This window comes from Castor canadensis, chromosome 3 (genome assembly GCF_047511655.1).
Source record: "Castor canadensis chromosome 3, mCasCan1.hap1v2, whole genome shotgun sequence".
Taxonomy (NCBI): domain Eukaryota; kingdom Metazoa; phylum Chordata; class Mammalia; order Rodentia; family Castoridae; genus Castor; species Castor canadensis.
Window position 1 is genome coordinate 45653686 of NC_133388.1, and position 23411 is coordinate 45677096.

At 41.6% G+C, this 23411-nt stretch overlaps 1 protein-coding gene across 1 annotated transcript in view; it reads left to right on the forward strand.

The window, feature by feature from the left end:
• Rtn1 (reticulon 1) overlaps positions 1-23411 on the forward strand; it is a 237415-nt gene that overhangs the window by 128142 nt on the left and 85862 nt on the right. The window contains exon 3 of the mRNA XM_020178943.2: positions 1991-2737. Within this exon, the coding sequence (XP_020034532.2) occupies positions 1991-2737 (747 nt within the window). The remainder of the gene's footprint in view (positions 1-1990; positions 2738-23411) is intronic.

Consider the following 23411-nt stretch of genomic DNA (forward strand, 5'->3'; position numbering starts at 1 on the left):
TGCTAACAGATGGAGCTGTGGCAAGGCTGGTGATCTGGAGGTACAGATGTGTTCTTATGGACTCTAGCTTCTACTCCCTGTGTTCCTCCTCCTGGCTGTAGCCCACCATTCAGGAGCAAGCTGATGTCACGTTTGTACTGCCATGCTATTTGAAATTTTAACAACTATTTGTACAGCTTATTAAAGAGCCAACTGCTATGAAAGTAGAATTGGAAATCATACAACAAATTTTTAAAATACATGTGACAGATAATGTAGCAGTTATTGCTTAAAGGCATTTAAAAGAAGATCACATCATTTCTCTACTCAAAATCCTCCAATGATTTCTCTTTTTGCACTCATAATAAAAGCCCCATGAGATCTAACCCCCACGTGCCTAAACTCTCCTATCATGCTCCCCCTAATTCACTTGTCCCAGGCAGGTAAGCCCCCTTTCGATGCCTAGAAATCATTGCAGCTCCTATGTCTGTGCCTTTGCACTGCTCCTTTGTCTGTGCCTATGCACTTTCCCTCTGCTTGGCATGCTTTTCCTCTGTAAATCTTCAGGAGTCTCTCACTGCCTTCAAATGCTAAATATAGGTTCACTTCTTAAAGAGGCCTGTTCTGACCTCCCTGTTTAAAACTGCAAACTCATCTCACCCTATCCCAGTGCTCCTGATTCCCTCACTCAACTCTACTGTTCCCCATAGAACTTCTAACAGCTATATACTTTACTTATTTATTACATACGCTGTTTATGTGTTGTGTTTCCCTCCCACTATAAGCAAGGACTTTGTCTCACTCACCGATGTATTCCAAGTACCTAAGAGAGAGCCTAACATATAGTAAGTTCTCAACAAATAAAAGACAAATAATGTATGGATAAAATTAATTCTGCTTTAAAGAGAATTAGAAGCATCTAAAAGTTTTTATCCACTGGGGCTTTCTGCAATCCTAATGCATTAGATGATCTAGCCAAAGGGAGTCTCCTTATATTCTCCCCAGTGACCTCAATGCTTTGGAGAAAGCTTTGGACAACTAGTTCTTACTCACAAAAGGACCACAGACTACTGTCTAAGATCTCCTGAAGTAAGGCCCTGCACTATGGCAAGGCAAATCCAAGCTCCTGAATACTGTTGCCATGGTGATCCCGGGACATGGCATCCAAGGGAGAGAAAGCTCAGCAATACTGTCAGTGTGGCCTTCAGGCCATCTGGATAAACATCAGGCAAAAGGCAGGCACTGACCCTGGGGACTGGGGTGACTCTCAGTTACATTCTTCTCAAGAGGAGGGACAGGGAGGTGAGCAGCAGGGGACTGCCACCCTTGAAGCCCTGTGGGATGGTGCCTGATAGTAATATGCACAGGCTGCTGGAATTGGCAAAAATATCTCTTACTTGCTCCATCTTGTTACACTGTCCACTAAAAACGAGTAAACTATCGATTCTTATAGGAAATGAAAAACTTAGAAGTGAATTTGGATGTAAGTCTCCAAATTACTTATCTTTATCTTACTAAAAGAAAGCTATGTATGTGGCACAATGGATGTTTTTCAGATGTGTTGCTATTGATGGGTCAATTAAAGATATATCCATCAGATTATTTGATGAAATCTGTGAAATTGCACCCTCCTCCCCATTAGAGAGAGTGAATGAGAAATTAAAACGACTTCTAAAATCTTTGTGGTATTGAAATAGGAAAACCCACTGAGGTTCTGTTGCTAAGAAATTACTGGGTCATTTTTTAAAATAGCTAGATTAAGATGGATAGGTATGTAAAACACTGATTAATTGGGCCACAACTGTAATTAGCCTTTTACTTCAGGTGGCCTGTCTTTCCAGCATAGCCCCGGAAACAGACTATTTTTTGTGCTAATGAGATATGTGTTTCTCAAGCAACCACCAAACATCTCCCCTAATGGAATTTTGTTTTATTTCTTCTCTCTGTGTCCATCTGTCTGTCTGTGTGTGTGTGTGGCACTCTGGCTCTTCTTGGCTCTGTGGTACGACAGAACCATCTGCTGCAGAGTCCCAGGGGAAGTGCAGCATCTCCGAGGATGAGCTCATCACTGCCATTAAAGAAGCAAAAGGGTTATCCTATGAAACCACTGAGAGCCCAAGGCCGGTGGGCCAGGTGACCGACAGGCCCGAGGCCAAGGCCAGGTCTGGGCTACCGACCATCCCCAGCCCTCTGGACCCCGAGGCCAGCAGCGCGGAGTCAGGAGACTCGGAAATCGAGTTGGTGTCGGAGGACCCCATGGCCTCGGAAGACGCGCTGCCCTCCAGCTATGTAACCTTCGGCCATGTGGCGGGCCCGCCACCTTCTCCCGCCTCGCCGTCCATCCAGTACAGCATCCTGAGGGAGGAGCGCGAGGCCGAGCTGGACAGCGAGCTCATCATTGAGTCGTGCGACGCGTCTTCGGCGTCCGAGGAGAGCCCCAAGCGGGAGCAGGACTCGCCCCCGATCAAGCCGTGCGTCCTGGACGCCATTCGGGAGGAGAGCGCGCGGGCGGAGGAGCGCACGCCGGGCCCGCGGGGCCCCGGCGAGCCGGTGCCCTGTCCGCCTTGTCCTTCCGCTGTCCCCCAAACTCGCCCCGAGCCGCCCAGGGGAGACGGAGCCTCCGCGCCCCAGGAGCCCACGTCGCAGAGGAAACCTGCTGAGACAGCAAGCTCCAAGCAAAGTCCCGCGGCCACAGAGGTCCCTGGGCCGCGAGAGCCTGGCATCGCGCCCTCTCTGCTGTTTCTCAATAAGCAGAAAGGTAAAGTGATAGCTTTCTCTGGTGGAAGGAAGCAGGCTTGCCCCTTACTTTTTCTCCCTGGGTGCCCAGAAGTATCAGCAGGAGGCTGTCTGGCTCAGCCCTGGAGCTGTCACCATGCTGGTCACACAATTGACAGAACAATTCCATGGGGGGTTGGGGGGGTGGGAGGAGAGGGGAGAATTCAGACTGGCAGCGGGGACAGACAGCCGTGTCAGAACCACGTGCTCCCCCAGTGGCGCTGGGCAGACGGAACTCGAGCACCCCTGATAATGAGCCGTTTTGTGTACACTCCAAGAACTGGTGAATAGATGAATGCGCCCTTCCTTTTGTTCCAGGGCTGGGCTTCCTCCCTTGAAAAGGGATGGTTTTCTCGTTATTGTCCAGGCTAGTTTCCAGTTTCCCACCTTCTCAATGATGGCGAGTGGCTAGGTCCTTCGTTGCTGAAGCCCACCGTTAGCACGCCCCATTTTTGCCAGCCAAAGGTGTTTCTTAACTAGGCCAAGCGGAGCTCAGCTCCATTCTCTCTCTTCCGTAAAGAGCAAGAGATTTGGATTGTGATAGGTTTTTGTGTCCCAGATAGTCAGGAAAGACAGGGACCAAAGTTGATTCCAGAGTTTCTTCTGCCCCTAAGCAAGACCTAAGGTGATTTATTACTTTTTAAAGTCACTTATAACTTAGAATTGTTTTAATTTCGTTGTCATGTTCTCCCTATGAGATGAAGGATAAATGGAAGTCATTATTTTCCCTTCCAGCACTGTATGTATAGATTCTTCCCCCCCCCAGTCATCCACCATACCTGATGGCAGTTTGTATCTCAGAAGTCGGAAAGGAATCAAACAGTCACACGAATAAATGAGGCTCCACTCCTTTTATTTTTGTTAACGGACTGACTACATTGGATACAGAGAGAGAGAACTTCTGCCCAACTCCTAGGTAGAGGACTCACAGGTATATCTTTAAAACAAACCCTGAAAGCACAACTTTACTCCAGGTCTCCTCCCACCCATCTCTTCTACTCTTTTGCTTCTTTAGAAGTATTTTGCCTTTTGAGGATAAATGATTTCAGGATACCACCCTCTTGCCTGTGTCTTTGCTAACTTCAGTGATGTTACTAGCAATTAAAATGCTTCATATAAAAATAGAAGACAAAAATCTTTCTCATTATAGATTGTAAGCTAGCATCTAAATGCTTTAAAATTAACACACTGGAAAGGGGGAACTTGGAAGGAGGGATAAAATAAAAAGATACCCCTGTCTTATGATTGGTGTAGCTTATACATGTGGTATCTTGTAGGGGTTTATGTAATTGACTTTCTCTTGGGGAGGGGGGCTGCTAGGCATGCCCTGCGTGTATTTAATGTGTGCAATAGGGCAGAAGGTGAGAATGTGGATTTGTTAGGTGACTGTCAACACTAGTTTGGATTCTTTTGCCATTACTCTGATCACGATGCACAAGAACCCTGCAGCTTGCAGGGAACCAAAGGAAACAGCATTAGCATGGAAAACTTCAGTCCCCTGGGCCTGAAACAGGTGAACCTGAGTCCTGGGGAGTATGTGTTCTGTCACTATACTGTAACGGACATATGTCTCCATGTTGACCTCTCATGTTCCTGGAATAGTCACCATGTGCACAGCGCTATTCGAATGTTCATTCTAAAAAGTAAAGGAGTGAGAAGGCTGAAGAGAAAGGGAATTTTGCAGGCCATTTTCCTCCCTAGCAAATTGGAGAGACAAGCATGACACAACAGCTGTGACTGACCGACCAGACATGTGATGAGGAGTTGAGGGAATGGTAAGCTGCAGCTGTGAATGCAAAGGCTTCAGAGCATCTTTTATGACAGAGGGCTCAGGCCCTCTGCTGCCAAGTTTAGAAGTTAGAGAGGAGAGAGTGGCAATCCTTTCAAAAGCTTAAGGCCTGCCAGGGTGAATAACCTCTGCTCGCCTCTGCACCGAGGGCTCCTTTGAAATCTACTCTCCCACTGAAACACTCTGCTCAGCTGCACTGGCTAGGAAGAGACTAAATGGCCACTCTGGGGCAGCCAGGTCCTGGAGGTCCTGGGTGGATAACTCAGCGTCACCAGCAGCTTATTTGAGCTCTGAAGTTCCTTCTGGTCTCAGCAGCGCCATCTCAGCAGGTGAGAACAGATCAGTGCTGCCTGGCCTCCCCCAGGCTGTTCTTAATCACTGTCACTGAACAGTAGTTTTGTGTTCCTGCCAAGCACCACTCCCCTCAGCAGTGAGGTCAGGTTTGCTTTGTGGTTTCCTGCTCTTGTCCTCTGAAGCATGGAGAAGTGTAAGTGCATTCCAGTTAATGCATTTGCAAGTGTGCTTCCTCTTCCCTTGGGCTTTCGAGCTGCCTTGCTGCTGGTGGTCTTCATTTCACAAGGCTCTGGAAATATTTAGAGTAAGGTTTGCAGTGACCTCATGACAACATGGTGTGTACCATGAAGTTACACTAGGCTTACTGTCGCATGTGGAACAACAAAGTCTATTTTCCGAGTTTTCTCACCTCTTAGAGACTTCTGCTGTTGTTACCTCTTCTATACTCTTTACCTTCTATACAATGTTGACCTCCTATTGCCCTGTATTTCTGCTCTCCTGCATTTCTAGGACAGCCTGTTATGACAAACAGACTCAGAAAGGGTAGATATGTTTTCATTTCTATAAGGTTAGCCCTAACCGTTAGGAACATCTGAGTGAAAAAGCCAATAAAAAATTCAATAAAATGCTAATACCCATTGTGATTCATCAGGACAGGTATGTGGCATTTGGGGAATCTATTTGATCGTAGAACTTTTTTTTATTATTATGGTGCACCTCTGAGGTAATCTTCCAGGGGACACACTTAGGGAAATAATGTTATTTTAGCCCTGACATCCATTCCCTATATTGTGATTGCTTTATCATGCGATTATATGGTGTTTATTAGACCAGGTCCATAGATAATCATGTTAGAAGCTGGAAATCTCAGGTTCCATCCAAGATCTGAAAAATCAGAATCTGCATTTCAACAAGATATCCTGGCAATTCCTATGCTCATGAAAGCTTGAAAAGCAATGTTTTAGGTGATGGCAGTTAGCCATCACATTCCTACCTGAAGCCATTCTACCAAACGTCACCAATGATTTCCCAGTTCTCTTACTCTCTCACTTCTTTTTCATTCTCTTTTGCTGCCTTTCTTCCAGTTCCTCTTACTTCTTCCAATAATGGGAAGTAAGAGACAAGTAAGTCCTTGTCTTTCTCCCTCCCTTAGATCTTAGCTCACGGGACTTCTCTTACACTGCAAAGCTTTTGGCCACCGTCTTTGGTGTGGACTTCCCAAATCCTTCACTTTGAGGAAATCTCTTCTGAGATCCAAGCCTATTTCTCCACTGCTTGTTGGACATGCTGTAGGCCTCCCAAATTCAACACATCCATTTATTTGTCAAAATATGCTTCTTTTCTTCCTCTTTCCTTCCCTGTGCAAATGAAGTGATGTCATGACTGTAATCATCAGAATCGAAACACTATTCATTCTAGGAGGCTGATCTGATAAGCACTGCAGTTCTAAATATTCAGACACTTTGATACTCTTGCCAGATTGCCATCCTAGAAAGATAGGGGCAGAACTCTGGAACAAACCAGAGTTCTTATTTCCTCTTAGTAGAAGAGGTAAGAGGAACTGGAAGGGAGGCAGCCAAAGAGAATGGAAGTCAGAGAGTAAGAGAAATAGGAAAAAGAAACATCAGTGCAGTAAGGGAAGAAAAAGTTCTGAGCTCTGTGTCCCTAATTGTATTGTTAAATAAAATTTCACAAAACGTTTTGTTCAATATGATATCAATTGTGCAATAAAAATTTACCTATGCACAATTGCTTAAGAACATTTTGGAAAGGAACACAACAACAATGAAAAACAAAATAACACAAAAGTCTGTGATTAGCCTCTGAGAATGAAGAGCAGGAGGGTTGAGAGCAGAACTTTAACTTTTTAATTTTGCACCATTTTGTACAGCTTGCATTTATTATCATGAATATGCATTACTTTCTTACTAACGTTTTAAGGATTGATTAGCAGTATGACATTACGTTAGGTTACCAGAGAGGACAAGAAAGATGATACTGAAAACAGTCTATATGCTTGGCAAGTAGGGATGTTCTTAATATTTGAAAAAAATTATCAAGATAAAAATACAAAATAAAATTTTCTTTGTGGAACCTTCAAGAATTTACCCAATGGCCCAGTTTGAGAAACAGCGCTTGAAGCCAGTTGCTCCCTTAGTGTTGCCTGGACTCCCAGTATCTCACAGGTTTCTGGAAAGTTTGTTAAAAATTCAGGTTCCTGCTCTATCTCTACCTCAAAAGTATAGAATGATAATGGGATGGAACCTAAATCTGAACTTTTTTCTTTTTTTTATTGTATCATTTTTACATTTACTTGCATGGATATACATTGTTTGGGCACCTCCCCACTTCTCCTGCCCCCTCCCCCCGCCCCCGTTCTACCCTGTTGATTTCCAATTTTGTTGAAGAGAAAACATAAGAAAGAATAAGAAAAACATAGCATTTTTGCTAGTTTGAGATAAAGGTAGCTATATAGAGACATTCCTATTGTTGCTTCCATGCACATGTGTATTGCAATCCACACTGGTTCATCTCTACCAGACCTCTTCACTACTTCCTGGTCTCCTTCCCATAGTGGCCTCTGCTAGTTTAAGATTACTGTATTCACTCCTCTACAGGGAGCACATCAACCACATTCAAGTTTTAGGTTTCCTTCCCTTTCCCTATCCCTCCCATGCTCATTCTCCCCCTAGTGTGTGACCCATGTCCAATAATACTACTGCATTTGTTTTGGGTCTATAATCTGCATATGAGGGTGAACATGCTATTTTTGGCCTTCTGAGCCTGGCTAACTTCACTTAAGATTATGTTCTCTAGTTCCATCCATTTAGTTGCAAATGACAAAATGTCATTTTTCTTTGTGGCTGAGTAAAATTCTATTGTGCATAAATAAGCACTCTGAAGTTTGAGTTTCTATTTTCTGCAAATGATCTAAGCAGCCTAGACTGTAGTAGAAAAAAAAACCACACAAATATCTCCAGTAGGATGCCTCAGGCCTATCATGTTTTTTAATTCAAGGTGCTAAGGGTCACTCAACTGTTTGTATCTCTTCCAGCTAGAGCTGTGCCTGTCCTGTACCCCTGGAAATAGTCCTCTGCAGCCTCTTCACATGTACTCTTCTTCTTGGGTACCAGCTGCCACAGCTTTAACTTTTGAGGGTTTGGGGCTCCCCTTGTGGCAGGGGAAGTCTGTCTGGTCCTTGCAGCAGTATTTGAGAAGACCCCTAGCAGATGGGGTCTTCTCACATAGAATAGATTCTCATCTGCCAGGCACAGATGGTATTTGTTATTACTTTTCATTATTATACTAGATATTGCTTCTGTCCTAGAAGATTTGGGAGAGAACCAAGATAAGTATGGCCATTTACTTTTCTTCCTGCATATCTTTTTTTAAACAGTGGTTATACCCTGGTCTTATATTTATTTGCTTCCATGAGATTAAATTCATAAATGAGGTTGTCAAGATTCTTAGAAAATCTCCTCCTTTAATGGTACAGATTTCAGAATCAGCCTGAGGACATACGCTTTTCTGCTAAAACTGCTGTTCTATGCCAGCTTTCAATGAGATGGACCAGTAATTGCTGGATAAAGTCTGGCTTCTGTGTAGGCCATGTAAATACTTAGATGGAGAGGTCGAGTTTCCCACCTTAGATGATTCAAAGCAACTAAGCTACTTTTGTGAGGCTTTGTCCAATGACAGAAGGTGCTTTCTTGGCCTAGGCATCCCTGAAATGAGGTTGCCGTAGCTACCTCCATTCACTGGCTTTTCTTTCTAAAGCAGTCACAAGATTACCATTGCTTAAAATGCACATGGATCTATGTTTTTAAAATATTGGCTTCAGGATATTGAGGGAGGTATTCCTTCTCGTCTTTAGATAGAGTTACTCTGAGCAGTGGTGGTCCCCATCACCTATTACTTTGAGGGACAGATATCCTTAGCACTTTTCCTCCAGGGTATGTATAAGACTCAAAATTGTTCTTGTACTGCGATAATACTTTAATACCAAATCTTGGGACATAATAAATCTTAACTCCTTAGTAAATTTAGCCTGGGCATGGAGCAGAGCTGCAGATGGGGTCTTCTCACACCTTGAACTTGTCTGTAGAGAGTGTTAGGAAAAACGCCACACAAAGAAAACTCACGTCCCAGGGCAGGGTTGAATGGCAGGTACGAGGTAGTGCAGGAAGAAGAAAGGACGAAAGGGAAGGGGTTCAGGCCAGGCATGGCCTTTTATAGGAGAGGGAGGGTAAGGGGTTGGCGCATACACCGGGGGCCCTGATGGAGGTGGAGCTTGAGTGGAGCTTGTTTTGGGGAGCACGGGAAACCTTGTTAAGGGGAGGGAATGGCTCCATTTTCCACGAGGTGCCGCTGATTTATAAAATGGCGGCATTATTGTTCTATCAGAGAGTTTACTGAGGGCAAACATTTTGGTGCCTACAAGAAATAATGACCATACTTAGATGGCTATCCTGACTCCCTGTCTATACCCTTTGTGTGTCACATTCGTCATCTTTCCTTGAGAGCTCGGAGGATATAATTCACGTACTTCTAATCTTCAGAGCTAAAACAGGTCCTTTCAAATGCCAGTCTCACTTTGCTCTAAAGTTTGGATGGGATACTTACAGATATGGTCTCTGCACTTCTAGATTTTATCTTTGTGGCCGCATGAAACACTTATGAAATCCAGACAAATAGATTTCACTTCAGAATATGCCAGCTCTTTCATGGCAAGATTGTTTTTTCAGTACTGAGGTTTGAACTCGCTAGGCAGATACTCTACCACTTGAGCCACATATCTTCAGTCCTTTTTTTGCTTTGGTTATTCTTTGGATGGTGGCTTAACCTTTCTGCTTAGGAGTCAGCCTCAGTCCTCAATCTTCCTACCTACACCTTCTGAGTAGATGGGATTACAGGTGTGGGCCAACCCAGTTGCAAAATCTTTATCCACTCATCCTTCCTTTGATTCAATCAACATGGCATACTTCGTGCCTGACATGAGCAATCTAAAGGTGACCAAAGCAGGCAGGAATCTACCCTTTATGGGGCTTATATTCAAGTAGTGGTGGGGGTAGTGAGGCTTTAAAAAGGAAATCAACAGAGTGATTTGTGAAAGAGTACATGGTTTGTAGGAGTTTGGCATTTAGATACGAAAGTCAGAGGTCTCTGAAGACCTTCAGACCTTTGTCTGAAGAGAAGTTTTGGAGGAGGACAAACTTGGCAGCAGAAAGACTGAGAAGTTATTGCAGGAAGGAGATGACAGAGCCCAGGAGAGGATAACACCTAAGAAGACGGAGAGGAATGGATGTGTTTGAGATGTTTGGAGATTGAATAGGACTTAGTTTTGCATTGATGGTTACTTAATCTTCAACGCCTGTTATATTTCAATTTTTACTAATATGATGATTATAAATAGATGCAAAAATATGTATAATGGAAGAAAATGTCCCCAAAGTTTGATGCTGCTTCATTAGACATTGAACTCATTTTTTGTGTCTGCTGTTGGATGATTATCCATCCAACAGTGGCACTAAAACATCCTCTCAATTAGAACACAGACTCTAACATCTTTCTATGGCCAAGCGTCTGAGTGGGGGAGTAATGTATTTAGGTGACAGTGATATTTGGAGCTGGAAGGAAGGTTGGATATGTGCCAGTGGAGGTTAAATGAGATATGTCATGAGGTAGGTAGGGATTGTGGACAAGAAAATTGGTTATTTAAATGAAGCTAGATATAAGCTTGGGTAGGGTAGGAAATCACAAAACTTCAGAATAGTTAAAATAAGTTTCCAAATATGAATCAAAATTATACAAACAGGTATACTAACAGAAACAAGAAAAGTCAGCAGCCTTCCAGAGAACAGAGGTTAAAATCAGAGCAAAGGTAATTTTAAAGCAGTTCCTAAAATAGGGCAGAAAGGGAGACATGCACATTACAGGGTCTGTTACTTCAACTCAAGAATGCACTTGGCCTTGGTCTTCATTTGTGACTTGCCAGGTGCTTCCTGAGTCCACCCTGTCTGTGTAATGGCCCTTCAGGATTTTAAGTGACCTGGGCTTAAAAGCATGTGTTTCTTAGTCAGTAAAACCATTGCTGCAGGATTTTTGTCCCTCCTTTAGGAAGTGTGAGGTAGGTGGCAAGGAGAGTGGATTTGGAGTCCAATGGAACCATTTGGTTTTTCTTTTTTTTTTTTTTAATTCGTTTATTCATATGTGCATACATTGTTTGGGCTGTTTCTCCCCCCCTACCCCTCCAACCCCCTCCCACCCCTCCTCAACCCCCACCTTCCCCCTCTTCCAGGCAGAATCTGTTCTGCCCTTATCTCTAATTTTGTTGAAGAGAAAGTATAAGCAATAATAAGAAAGACAAAATGTTTTTGCTAGTTCAGATAAGGATAGCTATACAGAGAGATTCCTAGCATTGCTTCCATGTACAAATGTGTACTCAAGTTGATTCATCTCTACCTGACCTTTTCACTAGTTCCTGATCCCCTTCTCATATTGACCTCTGCTGCTTTAAGGTTTCTGTATTAGTTCCTCTGCAGTGGGGACATCAAATACTATCATGTTTTGGGTTTCTTAACTATCCCCATACCTCCCGTGTGTGCTCTCCCCTTATAGAGCAATTTGTGAGTCATTTGCATCAGAAACAGTTTGTTAAGTCCCAGCCCAGGCAGGGATCTCCTAAGAGGGCTGAGAAATCTACTTCAGTAGGTAGCTACTCCAACTTGAGAATTGCTGTTCTAGGGACTGTGTGAAAACTGGTCACCCAAGGTTCTCAGGGTAATCTGTGGCTAGATTTTTCCCAATCTTTCCAAAGTCTTCATCTAGCTCCTGAAAATTGGTTTTCTGTGTGGAGTTATATGCTGGTTTCATGTGTAGTAATAATGTTTGGAACGAGACCTTATTCTGCATTCTGACTCTTGCACCTGTTCATGGGAAAAGTGGAGGAAAGCTCATGCAAGCTTTGACCTCCAGAACAAAGTGGAGTGGAAGATGCTTCGTGACCTCCCTCCACCACACAATGTCTCCAGAGCAAAGCGGAGTGGAAGATGCTTCGTGACCTCCCTCCACCACACAATGCCTCCAGAGCAAAGCGGAGTGGAAGATGCTTCCTGACCTCTGTCCACCACACAATGCCTCCAGAGCAAAGGCCCCAAAAGGGTACGATGGAGACACAGCAGAGCTAATGGTTTGTTTAGCCAGGAGTTTAGGTTGTCCTGGGTCAGAGTCCAGTGGGTAGCCTCTGTCCTTGGCTTGGAAAATTCACGGTAGAAGGAAAAGGCCTGAGGGTGTAGTTGAGCCATAATAGGCTTCTAGTCACAAATGGGAAGTAGCAGGTGTGATTTTATTATGCAAGATCAGAAATTTCACTACTGAGAATAAATAATTCTGTTTAAAATTTCACATTCTAGTAAATACAGCATTTTGGCTCAATGTTTCCCTTCTGGTAGGCACTTCATTTTTTTTTTAACAACTCTTGGCTGAGTACTGGAATCTTGGGGTGGGAATTTATCTCTATACAAAACATTTTCAAAATCAGAATATGTGTTACAAACCTAATTCTTTATTTTCAAATTCAGCCTTACTTTCCCCTCCATGATATCTCTAGAAGATGTGATTCTCCATCTAAAAAGGTAGAGGAAATCAAGTAAAGCCAAAAGTGGCTTTTGTGTCGATTATCTCCACTCACTGTTAATGTCTATTGCCATCCAGTGGTTGTGATGAAAATATCTAGTCTCTAATTTTTAACTTCATCCCAAACCACAACTTAAAATTTATAGTTACGTCTCCAGGATTATGAAATAAGAGAAAGTCTTTAAATGACTTTACAATGTGCATATGGCTGAACTGTTAATGTGATGATTGGTTGTTTAAATCACCATCTATATTTTCCTTGGAATAATCACAAGGACAGAGTTTCAAAAAATATTTCTAAGTGAGTAAGTTAGTTTTTAGTAGAATTAATTTTAGGCTACACCACTTGCTGTCTACCAAAACAAAATCTGATATACTGTAGAATTTATGGACCTTGTTTCCTAATAATTGGAGTTTTTGCTTGAACACCCCTCTTTCATACTGAAGTCAAGAGTTAAGGTTCAGTCAGTTGTTCTTGGTAGAAGAACAAGGATTTGAAATAAGATCTCTCAATTCTTATCCAGAGCCCTTTTCCAGTTAAATCAATCTCCAGGTAATTGGTTTGTTTTGAAGCAAAACTAAGTGCTTTTCTATGGCAAGGTACTTTAGAATTTGGAGATTTAATACTTGTTGATGGAAACAAGAGTTATATAAAGTACATAATATACACTATATAAGAATGCACGCATTGTGTCTAGCTAATTCAGTGTTAGCTTGATCAATCAGTTGAAAATTCAGTCTAATCTGGGAAGCATTTAATTTTTACAAATTTTAGCTTAGTCAATCAATAATTGAATCAAGTTTGCACAGAATCATAGTTTCTCAAATGTTGGAAATAAAACCATAAATAAATTGATTCTGGATAATTTCGATAGAAATAAAAATAAATACTTCCATTGTCAATGTGTTCATTTTATTTTCTTTCTCTGTTGAGGTTTACATTTTTATACCCTTTCTTATTCTGTTGAAACTGAATTGTGAAATTTGGGGTAGATTTTATATATCCCACTAAAGTGTGCTATAATTCCCAACCTAAAAATCTTGGCTTTGACTTTGATTTCGAAAGCCTCTCATGATTTATATTCTAGTTTTTGGAATGATCCTGTCTTTGCCTCAGAACCAGAAGCCCTCATTGATGGGGAAATTAGAGAATTGACTCCTAGATCCTGAAGACAAAGCACCTGTAAAAGAATTGCCTTTGGGATTTCAGCCTTATAGTTTCATCTGTCAAAAATGGACTGATTTGCCTCTAGGATGAGATATAAGATTATTCCCCTGCAGTATAAGTTTTATCTCTCTTTCCATGTGTACCATTGGCTTCTGTGATTGATACCGTGCTCATTCTGTAACTGGTAATGGTCCGTAGTAGTTCTCTACCAAATTAGTCCTTGTTTTTCTACAGTATAAAGTCACAACTGGGAAGTGGCTGCTCAAACAGAGTGCATTTCCCAGCCCTCCTTGCATCTAGGGGAAGCTGTTGAGCCTAATTCTTGTCAACAGAATATGAGTGATAATGATGTGAGTTATGTCTGGGACAAGCTCGCCTCTGAGATGTAGTTGTGCCTTTTCCTTCTTCAAGGCTGTAGAAGAAAATGGCCAAAGGGAAGGACCTGGGTCCCTGAAAGACCACTTGGTAGAAAGCTGCCTGCTAATGAACATGCACACAGCTCTATTAAATTAGCCAAAAAATAAATTCCTCCTATGTTAAACCATTGAAGTTTTGGGGTTATTCATTACTGTAGACGGCATCTCCTTGACTCATAGAATAACCTATGATATAATGTGAGAAAGAAGATCTATAGTTGGCTTTTGGAGCATATGTCCCATAGTTGGATAACCTTACGTCTTGCTTCTCCTTCTCTATACCATTCTTCTTTTGTACTCTCCTTTGCTGGTGCTAACCAACTCCACTGCTAGAATTACTGATGTGGTCATATTTTTAAAATAATAATCCTGTCATCTAGACATTTATTGATACTTCCCAAAATGTTGCTATAAACACTTTAACAATCTTTGTGCTTCTGAAGAGCAGAAGCACAAAAAGCTTCTGAGGGAGATCCTAGAAATCCCTGTCAAAGGCTAGCCCTCTGCTGAAGGCTAGTCCCAGACAAAATTGTGAAATAGACTTAGTATCTTGGAGTTCCCTGCCTCTCACCACTAGAATATCTTCACCTCCCATATTATCCACTCAAAGCCTTCACTTTTGAGCATGATATCCCTGAATTCTCCATTTCTCTTTCAAAACATGCATTCTCCACATCCTGTTTCCTTGGAATCCTTCGTGCGCTGCATGTTTTCGAGTGCACTGTCCAGGTTTCCTTTGGTAAGCCAGTTCATTTTTGTAGGTCAGCGAGCTGATGTGTGATTCCTACTGTATAACAGATTCTGATCTTGCGCAAAGTACCCAGATCTTCAGAAGGCTCTGAAGGAGTGAGGACCTATTGATAAGGCTTGCCCACTGCTTCACACAGTACCCCCTCATTCCATGGCTTCTTTCTCCCAGTAAGTGTTTTTGTTACCAGATAGCGAGTCCCCTATCCTCAATGCTAACTTACAAATAATGATAGCGGGGTTTGAGGAAATGGATAGAGGGTTTATTATTTGTCAGATGAAGAGGAGGACAAGGAGAGTCAACCTCTCAAAGCTCTGTTGTCCCACTTCTGAAAGTGCCTGCTTTTCAAAGAGGAGTTTAGGGTCTCAGTGCAAGAATGCGATAAAATCTATGTCCTACAATAGGTGCTGGCCTTGGTTCTCCAGGTTTACTGGTGCCACATCTCCGAAGCTGTATGTCTTGTCAGGTTTACTTCCCTGGTGGTCAGAGAGTGATAGAAGATGCCTGGATTAAAGAGTAAAGTGTGTTAACCTTGGGGTCCAGCATGTAGACACAGGGGTAGGGTGTCAGTTTGACAGAGTAAACTGGCCAGCATGCAAGCTGGCTATACTCAAAGTAGTCCCAGGTCCTTTCTCCCCACTGTCAATTTGTTCCTTCCATTTCTGTGGAAAAGTGGTATCACATTCATCTAACTGCTTCGTGCCTTTAGTTAATTCCTGGGTCCAAGTAAGGAGTCAGTGCTCCTCAGCAAAAGCAGCTTTTAAGCCCTTATCACATTCTGAAACTTATCTGAATCTGGTCTAACCCAGACTGCCTGGTTATAAGCTTATTATAAGAGAACGTTGTCCTAATGGGGAGAACAGCCTGATGAGTATGGAACCGGAACAAGAAGGTGGATTGTTTTCATGGGCAATTTCCATCATGCTTTGGTAGCCTGTGATCTGTCCTGCTCTGAAGGACTGGGATCCTCCATTAGATGCAGAACGCCTGCTACCTGAGCACATGCCTAAGGTCCTTCCCCATCCAGCAGCACCCAGTCTACATTGCCTTTCTCGAGACACTGTACCCTTTTGGTTGCTCATCCCTCTCTTCCCTGTGGTAAAGAATCACAGGCCAACTGGATTTGGGTCTTCCTTTTGCCACTTTTTACTAGTTGTGTGACTTTGAGCAAGTTAACCGGTCTGCCATTCAATTTTTTCATCATTTCAAAGGGAATAGATGATGGTCCCCACATCACAGAGGGGGCAGGGTGAAGGGGGGAGAAATGACCCAAACATTGTATGCACATATAAATAAAAGAAAAAAAAGAATTAATTGAGATAGTTTAGGTTAAGTGCTTACCATCTCATCGTATTACTACTTAATAATTATAATTATACAATGAGATGGGGCTTTAGAAGAATCTAGTCCAGTTACTCATTTAATGCAGTTGCTACAACATATTTTTTCATAAAATTGCAAATGAAAATTTAGATTTTCTTCATATGTCATAGCTTGATTGGTTGCTTCCCAGTGATTTATAGGACGTTGACTTGATCGCTCAAGCATATTGGGGGACAGGTTGCCTTTGGGGAGATTTCTTAAAGCCAGTTGACCCAATTTATAATTTTCTGTTGAGTATTGCTTTTAATATATAACTACATACACTCCACTCTAAATATCCCAAAAGATAACCTTAGTATTTTTTGCATCCCCTAGGGGGTTTCTAACGTCCAGCTAGGGTTTATAACCATCATATTAATCTCTATTGTGTATGGGTTCTGGTTATCTTCAGTCCCATTTGTTGTCTCTCCCCAGGCCCAGGAGTTCCATACTTTCGGGACTTTGTTCATTAGGCCTTCCTTCATTAATGAGCCCCCCGCAAATCTCAATGACTTAGCTCAACAAACATTTATTTCTATCTACCACAGAACCCGGTGCTTGTTGGTGAGGACTATCCTGCATGTAGTTACAAGGGGCTCCAAGCTCTCTCTACCCACCACCACCATTGAATATTAACATATGGCTTCTTGGGGTACCATGCCAGGGGAAGAAGAGTTGGAGGGACACACCAGTTCTTAAAAGGTTCCCTTGGAAGCAGCACGAGTCTCTTTTGCTTATGGTCTATTGGCCAGAGTTAATAGCATGGTGAACGTGAATTTCTTATTCTTGTATAACGATCTCTTATTTAAACTCCTCTTAGCACTTACTCTTGATGTATGATATGTGCACTTGTTTATCAGTTTATTGCTTGTGTCTTTAAGCATTTGAGATTGCAACTTTTTGTTCACTGTTGTTCCTCTAGTGTCTACAATAATGCCTTGTCAGTAGTGGGGACTCAATAAATATTTGATGAATAAATAATGGTGACTCCAGACATATGGATGAAGCTGCTGAAGTATACTTATTATACGTCAGTGTGTTTTATGGCTTGTGTTCTTTTCCAAAGGCTCATTTAAATAATACTGAGTCCAGGGAAAGGTTAAAGAATAAAAGACCAATTAAGCAGAGAACATTGTGTGTGTGGATCACCTACTGCTACTCAAGAGCATTTATCTCTTAGTTGTGAACTCCTGGAGCAATCAACTCCAGAAAGGGCAAATACAGTCAGCAGAGAAAGATGGTTTCTGAGGTTCAGCTGTCATACTCAATAATGGATTTGAGTTGACAAAGCAAAAGGTGACATCATTGAAGGCCTGTGTTCAGCCTTTTCTTCGCTGAGCTGAATCTGTTGAATTAACACAAGACCCATCTGTTGAAACTTTATAGCCCCTAGAAAATGGAAAACTTCCTGAGTGAATACTTGTTATTTTGACTACCACAGAACTCAATTAAAAATAAAGTTTATTATTAAGGTTGGCAGACAAACAGGCATTATTATGTAGTGATCAAGGCATGAACTCTGGAATAAGAAAGGTTTGGGTTGGAACCCACGCCCATCATTTACTGATCTAAGATTTCCCACACCTCATCTGTAAAATGTGGTTAATAATCTCTCCTCTCTAGATTTATGATGAGTTTTAGACTGAATAATGCTTTAAAGATGCATAGATGGGTAAAAGACCTGGCACATACTAAGTAACAGCAATTATTATCCCATCCTATAATTGGGTTGTGTTTTCTGTACTAGCTAAGACTGTATACCCAAGTTTCAGCTTAATGGAGTTTTTCAAGGATGTGGGAGAATGTGAGGCAGCAAAGGTGAGCCGTCCTTGGTGGCTCAGCCCCCTGGCCTGCTGCTTCTAAGGCTGGCTCTATAGTGGGTCTATGGACCACAGCTGTGGTAGCTGTGCCCTGCACCTGAGCCAGTCAGCAGTCCACCTGCCTGCTTCCTTTGGTACACGAGGCATTTTTGTGTACCTCTAGATGGGGGAGGATCTGATCAGCCCACTTCAACACCATTTGGTGTGGAATTTGCCTATCATGACCTTTTCCAGAGGCATTATTCCTCTTCACATTCAACATTTAGCTGAAGCCCCAACTCTGGTCCTGTCAGTTACCGGCCAGGCTAGCAGGGTGAATTTCTCTTAATCTAGAAGAATGCCATGACGGTAGCAATTTTACCAAAGGAGACATGGGGCCACCTCCTTTGAAAGGAGACTGAACTGGGGCAAACTTGACATGTTGCGGACTTCTCTTCCTTATTTCCTAAAGTAAAATATTACACACAAAAAAAGTTTAATCTCTATGATTCTTTTTATGGGAAGCTACCTTCTGAACAATTAGATTCTTTAAGAAATAATATTGGGGCAATGTTTAGTTATGTCTCACAACGGTAAACATGGAATAATCCCTGTAAGTGGATAGGCAGATAAGAATTTGGTCCTTACCTAAAATGCTTTAGATGACAGCCAAAAAAACCCCTAAAAAAAACAACAAAAAAAGAACCTCTCACATTCTTGTTACAAGTTTTCAGTTATCCTAAGTGGGAAATGAGCTTTGGTGTTCCTCTGATTCAGGGAAGTCACAACCCTTACAAGACAGGCAGAAGGCAGGATTTATGCAGAATTTCCATCTATATTTTGGGATATTTCTTGTAATAATTTGCTTGTTTTATGCATTTTGCTTCATCTTCTTTATTCACCATTTATATATTTCAAAACTAATTGAGCACCAGTTCACTCCAAAAATTCATATAAGGTATTTCACAAGCACTGACAAAGAATTGTTATCCATGAGTTATGTATTTTAATCAGACTTTAAAAAAGACAAGGTAAGGTTTGTCCCTTCACTTACCTCTCAACTATGACTTGAAATGAGTTCTCTTGATTTTATTTTTCAAGATATTTAAAATAGATTATTATGCAAAATTACATTAATAGGTTAGAGAGAATAGTACAATGAACTTCCCTATACAAGTCAACAAAATTTAGCAGTTATTATCATTTTGTCCTATTCGTTTTGTCTACTTTTGGAGAACACATTTTAAAATTAAGTTCACAGTCATCAAGATATTTCACCCCTAAATGCTTCAGTGTACATCTATAAAAATAGAAACATCTTTCTTACATAGCCAAAGGACTATTATTACCACTAATAAATACCTTGATATCATCTAATGCCCAGTTAATTTTCAAATTCTCCCAACATTCCTCCAAATGTTTTTTCCTTCAATGGTCAATTTTAATTAACCAATGAGCAAATATCTCTCAACTTCTATTTTTCTGCAATATCAACTATAATAAGAACACAGAGCAGGGGAAGTTCTTTGTATGTTATATGTGATTATTTGCATTTCCTTTATTCCCAGCTCTCTTGTTTATGTGATGCTATTTTTAATTCTCTGCTTGACTTCTTGGTGACCAGGATTTCATAGTTTCTACCCTTCCTATTTAGTAAGAAAGTAAATAAATATTCAGTGACTTCTTTTCAGGTGGAAGCCTTAAATAATATTTGCAAAGTGGATGGTTCATATGCTAATTACATGGTTTATAAATCTTGAGAGTACCTTCTCCTTCAACTGGGTAGCTCCTGCTAGTCTATAAATATTATTGAACCTGACATTCAGTTGTCATTACTTTGGGGGGGGCATCCCCACAGAGTCAGGTGCTATACCTTGCCAGTGGAATCATCATTGTGGTTAGGTGAGGAAATGATGAGCCTGCCTGTCTAATACTGAAGCAATTGGAATAGGCAGTGTGTTTACACCTTATGCAATGTAAGTTGTATTTCAACATTATCCAAAAATACCATGAAAAGGTATTTAGAAAGGAGAAAAACAAATCTGGTTTGTAAAGTGTTTGTCTTCTGAGTTACTGTTATTGCTATGGAAATCAGAGAAGTAGATTTTTACAGCTTTATCACACTGAACCAGTTTTTAAGCATATTTCCTGAGCCTGTGGGCTCAGTCCTCCCTCCACCCCACCCCCCCATCCTATTCTGGCTGATTTTGTTAGACATAACCTTGCCTGAATAATATTAACATCTCCTTTGTATGGAAGCACATTAGGTGCTAATGCTTGGAGTTATTTTTAGCAGAAGGATTTAACAATACAGGATTCATTTTTCTTCTGCATGTTTTTAAATAGACTTCCTGTGATCATCCTTAGCACAGAGCTCAGCTTGGAGCATAAGGAAATGTTAGTTTAACATTTTAGTGCCATCTGCTGTAAGTTGCATGGCATTCAACCCCATCTGGCTCACTTGCAGCAATTCCTTTTCCTTTTTTTAGTCTTAGTAGAACACAGTAAATCTCTAAATCTCTTTCCAAATCTTTCATACTGATTGGCCTTGTTTCATCCTACTGATCACTGGATGAAGCTGTTGTCAAAGGAATATGTTCCTTTGGCTCATAGTGTTCATTTCCTGAAGACTTCTGCTTCAGTTGAATGGGGTGTGTGTGTGTGTGTGTGTTACTTACCAAGCAATTAACTCATTCTTAGACTTCTCTGCTTTATCTCAAATAATAGCCTGACTATTATTTGAACATTTCTCAATTCAGTAACGTTATTATATAAATAATTATTGAGAGCTGAAGCTGAGCACATACCAGCACATGTCTAGGGGGAAATGAAGAATGGTAGACACCCTGCTGTCATGATTTTCTGTCAATGAAGGAGACAACGGTGTACAAATAAACACACATAACATTGTACCAGGTGGTGGTATGAATGAAATAGGCTAAAAGGATCTATTTAAAATAGGATGGCCAAAGAAGGCTGGATAAGTGGTAGAGTTAAAATATTAGAATGGACATCTCTATGTGTGGAGATTGCTAAGGACAACAAATGTGCTCTTCTCTGCCTTGAGGCTCTTGTTAGAGACAGACTCATCTCATTGTTAGCTAATTAATTGTATTTCAATATCAGCCAGAAATATTACACAGATGAACAACAAATCTGGTCTTTGAAAACCATCAGACAGTGTCTGCTGTCACTTTGGAGCTGGTGGGACCTTGGTCTTGATTCAGCACTGCAGGCCTTCAATTCAGCACATGGCCAGAGCACCTGTACATGTCCAAATCTTTGCTGGGTTTGTTGGGAACACCAAAGAAACTGTTCTGTATGAATTGCTTTTAACTGAGTGCTTCATCCACCCTCAAGCCATCACGGGGATAGAATAAATGCATATTGAACATTCAAATAATAGCACCAAGTACCATTATGATGAATTCTCACTACAAATATTTTCAATCTTAAGTGCTATTAGGTTCCAGAGGAGGAGGTATTAAGCTGCCTGGTGCATTTCTTTTTACTTGCTCTCTTTAAAGGCCAGTTCAAGCCTAACATTGAGCACCATGGACATGACTAATATTCCTGTCATTGGAAACAAAGGAGATTCTGGAGTCAGGTAATTTTAATCATAAACAACCATGTAGATTCTTCTGAGTGGGTTTGCTCACATGTGTGCACACACATGTGTTCAAGAATCAAGTCTTAAGCACTTGATGCACAGCCCTTACCCAAAAAGGCATTTGTGGAGCCATGCATATTAGCAAATTAGTGCAACAAAGTGTTACTGGAGCAATGAAAGAAATAATTACCCCTGCCCTGTCTGCCTTGCTGATTTGTGTTGTAGTGGTTCAGGTACACAAGTATTCTGATCTTTCTGTGCCTCTTTTCCCACACCTTCCAAAAATCTGGGGCAGGGAGAATTATTAGCAGAATAATGATTTCTTTCTCTCTCTCTTTTTTTTTTTACTTTAATGAGAAAGGTTGGTCATCCTGAAGTAATGACAACATTTGTTTGGCGTACTGGGAAATGAGGCACATAAAAAGAATCATTACTTTAATACCTTGAGCACATTATTGGATGCTATAGTGGGAGTACACCAATGGGAGAGAAGCAAATGGCAAAAACACATTTCCTCCCTGTTTTCCTGTTCATACAATGAACTTGGAGTTATACTCGGGAGACTCCATAGCCCCCTGCACAATTAAAGTTAAGCATGCATCTCTGCAGTACCACATCACAGGGTAGCTACAAAGCTAAGGGGAGCTGGCTCCTAAGTTCACACAGACTCTTCTTCCCCTGTTGCTGGAGCCTATGGTAGCCTACATGGAAGCAAAAGTAAAATTGAGTTCGTTGAATGTCCTATTTATCTTCGGCTCTCAGGAGTGCTTTTAATAAGGTAATTCTGGGCACGAAGGAGATACGTAAGCCTATCCTATTTCCCTGACTGTATGTAACATTGTCATTCAGTTGAGAACTGTTTTTAAGAGCCAGGGAAATATTTATTGGGCTAACAAAAGCTGTAAAAGCTGCTTCTTGCTGAGTGTTTATATTGAAGATCCAGCTTCCTAACTACCCACTTCTCCCTTCCCCCAACCCCGTATGTCTGGTTGGCATCAAAATGCTATGCCTGTGGTCTGTGGCACAGACTTCGTGAGAGGTGGGTTTTCCTACTGCTTACAGCATTGGAGAAAATGAGCAGCAGCAACAAGTCAGACTCCGGGGTTGGCACTGGCTTCCCAGCTGCTTGCACCATCGTGTCCACAGCCTTCTCTCTTCTCTCTCAGTGGTTGGCAGTTAGGTTGCATGCGTGCTGATCACACAGGACGATGCTGAAGTCTAAAGAGGAAGCCAGGCATCACTTCACTATAATAGAGGCAGCCTGATAGTGGGAACACCCAGTGTTCACTAGTGTGTGGGCACTAGTGGCTCTGGGTCTCTGAAACTTCCAAAGCTCACTCTTTTTCAGTGCCAGCAGGTTTTCAAAGCTTTGAGCATTTCTATTTCCACTCCTCCCGATGGGGGACCATATGCATCTACTGCTCTTTCATTCCATCCTCACTTGGCATAAGGACTTTGCCTAAAGGGAATAGTGTTCAATATTACATGGGATTTTTGAGTGATGTTGTGTAATCTTTTCAGTAGGTCTTTGAACCTGGAAGAGCTATGACCATTCTTGGGAGTGTTCTTAAAGCAATTAACACTCAAGGATTCTTACGCTGGGACCACAGTCCCTTGTGGGCCTAAAATTATGCATGAAATTTTGCAAGGCCATTTTGTTAGGCATCTCATCACATTCTCAATGGGTTCTGTGACTCCAAAGGTGGTGGGGAAGGGAGTAAATAAAAAAAGAAAGAGAAAACACTGGGCTAGATTATCTCCCCGAGGCACCATGCTGCTGAAAAATCTGAATCTGTCATTTCCTGCTGTATTATTCTTCTCTCTCAGAAGGGAAAG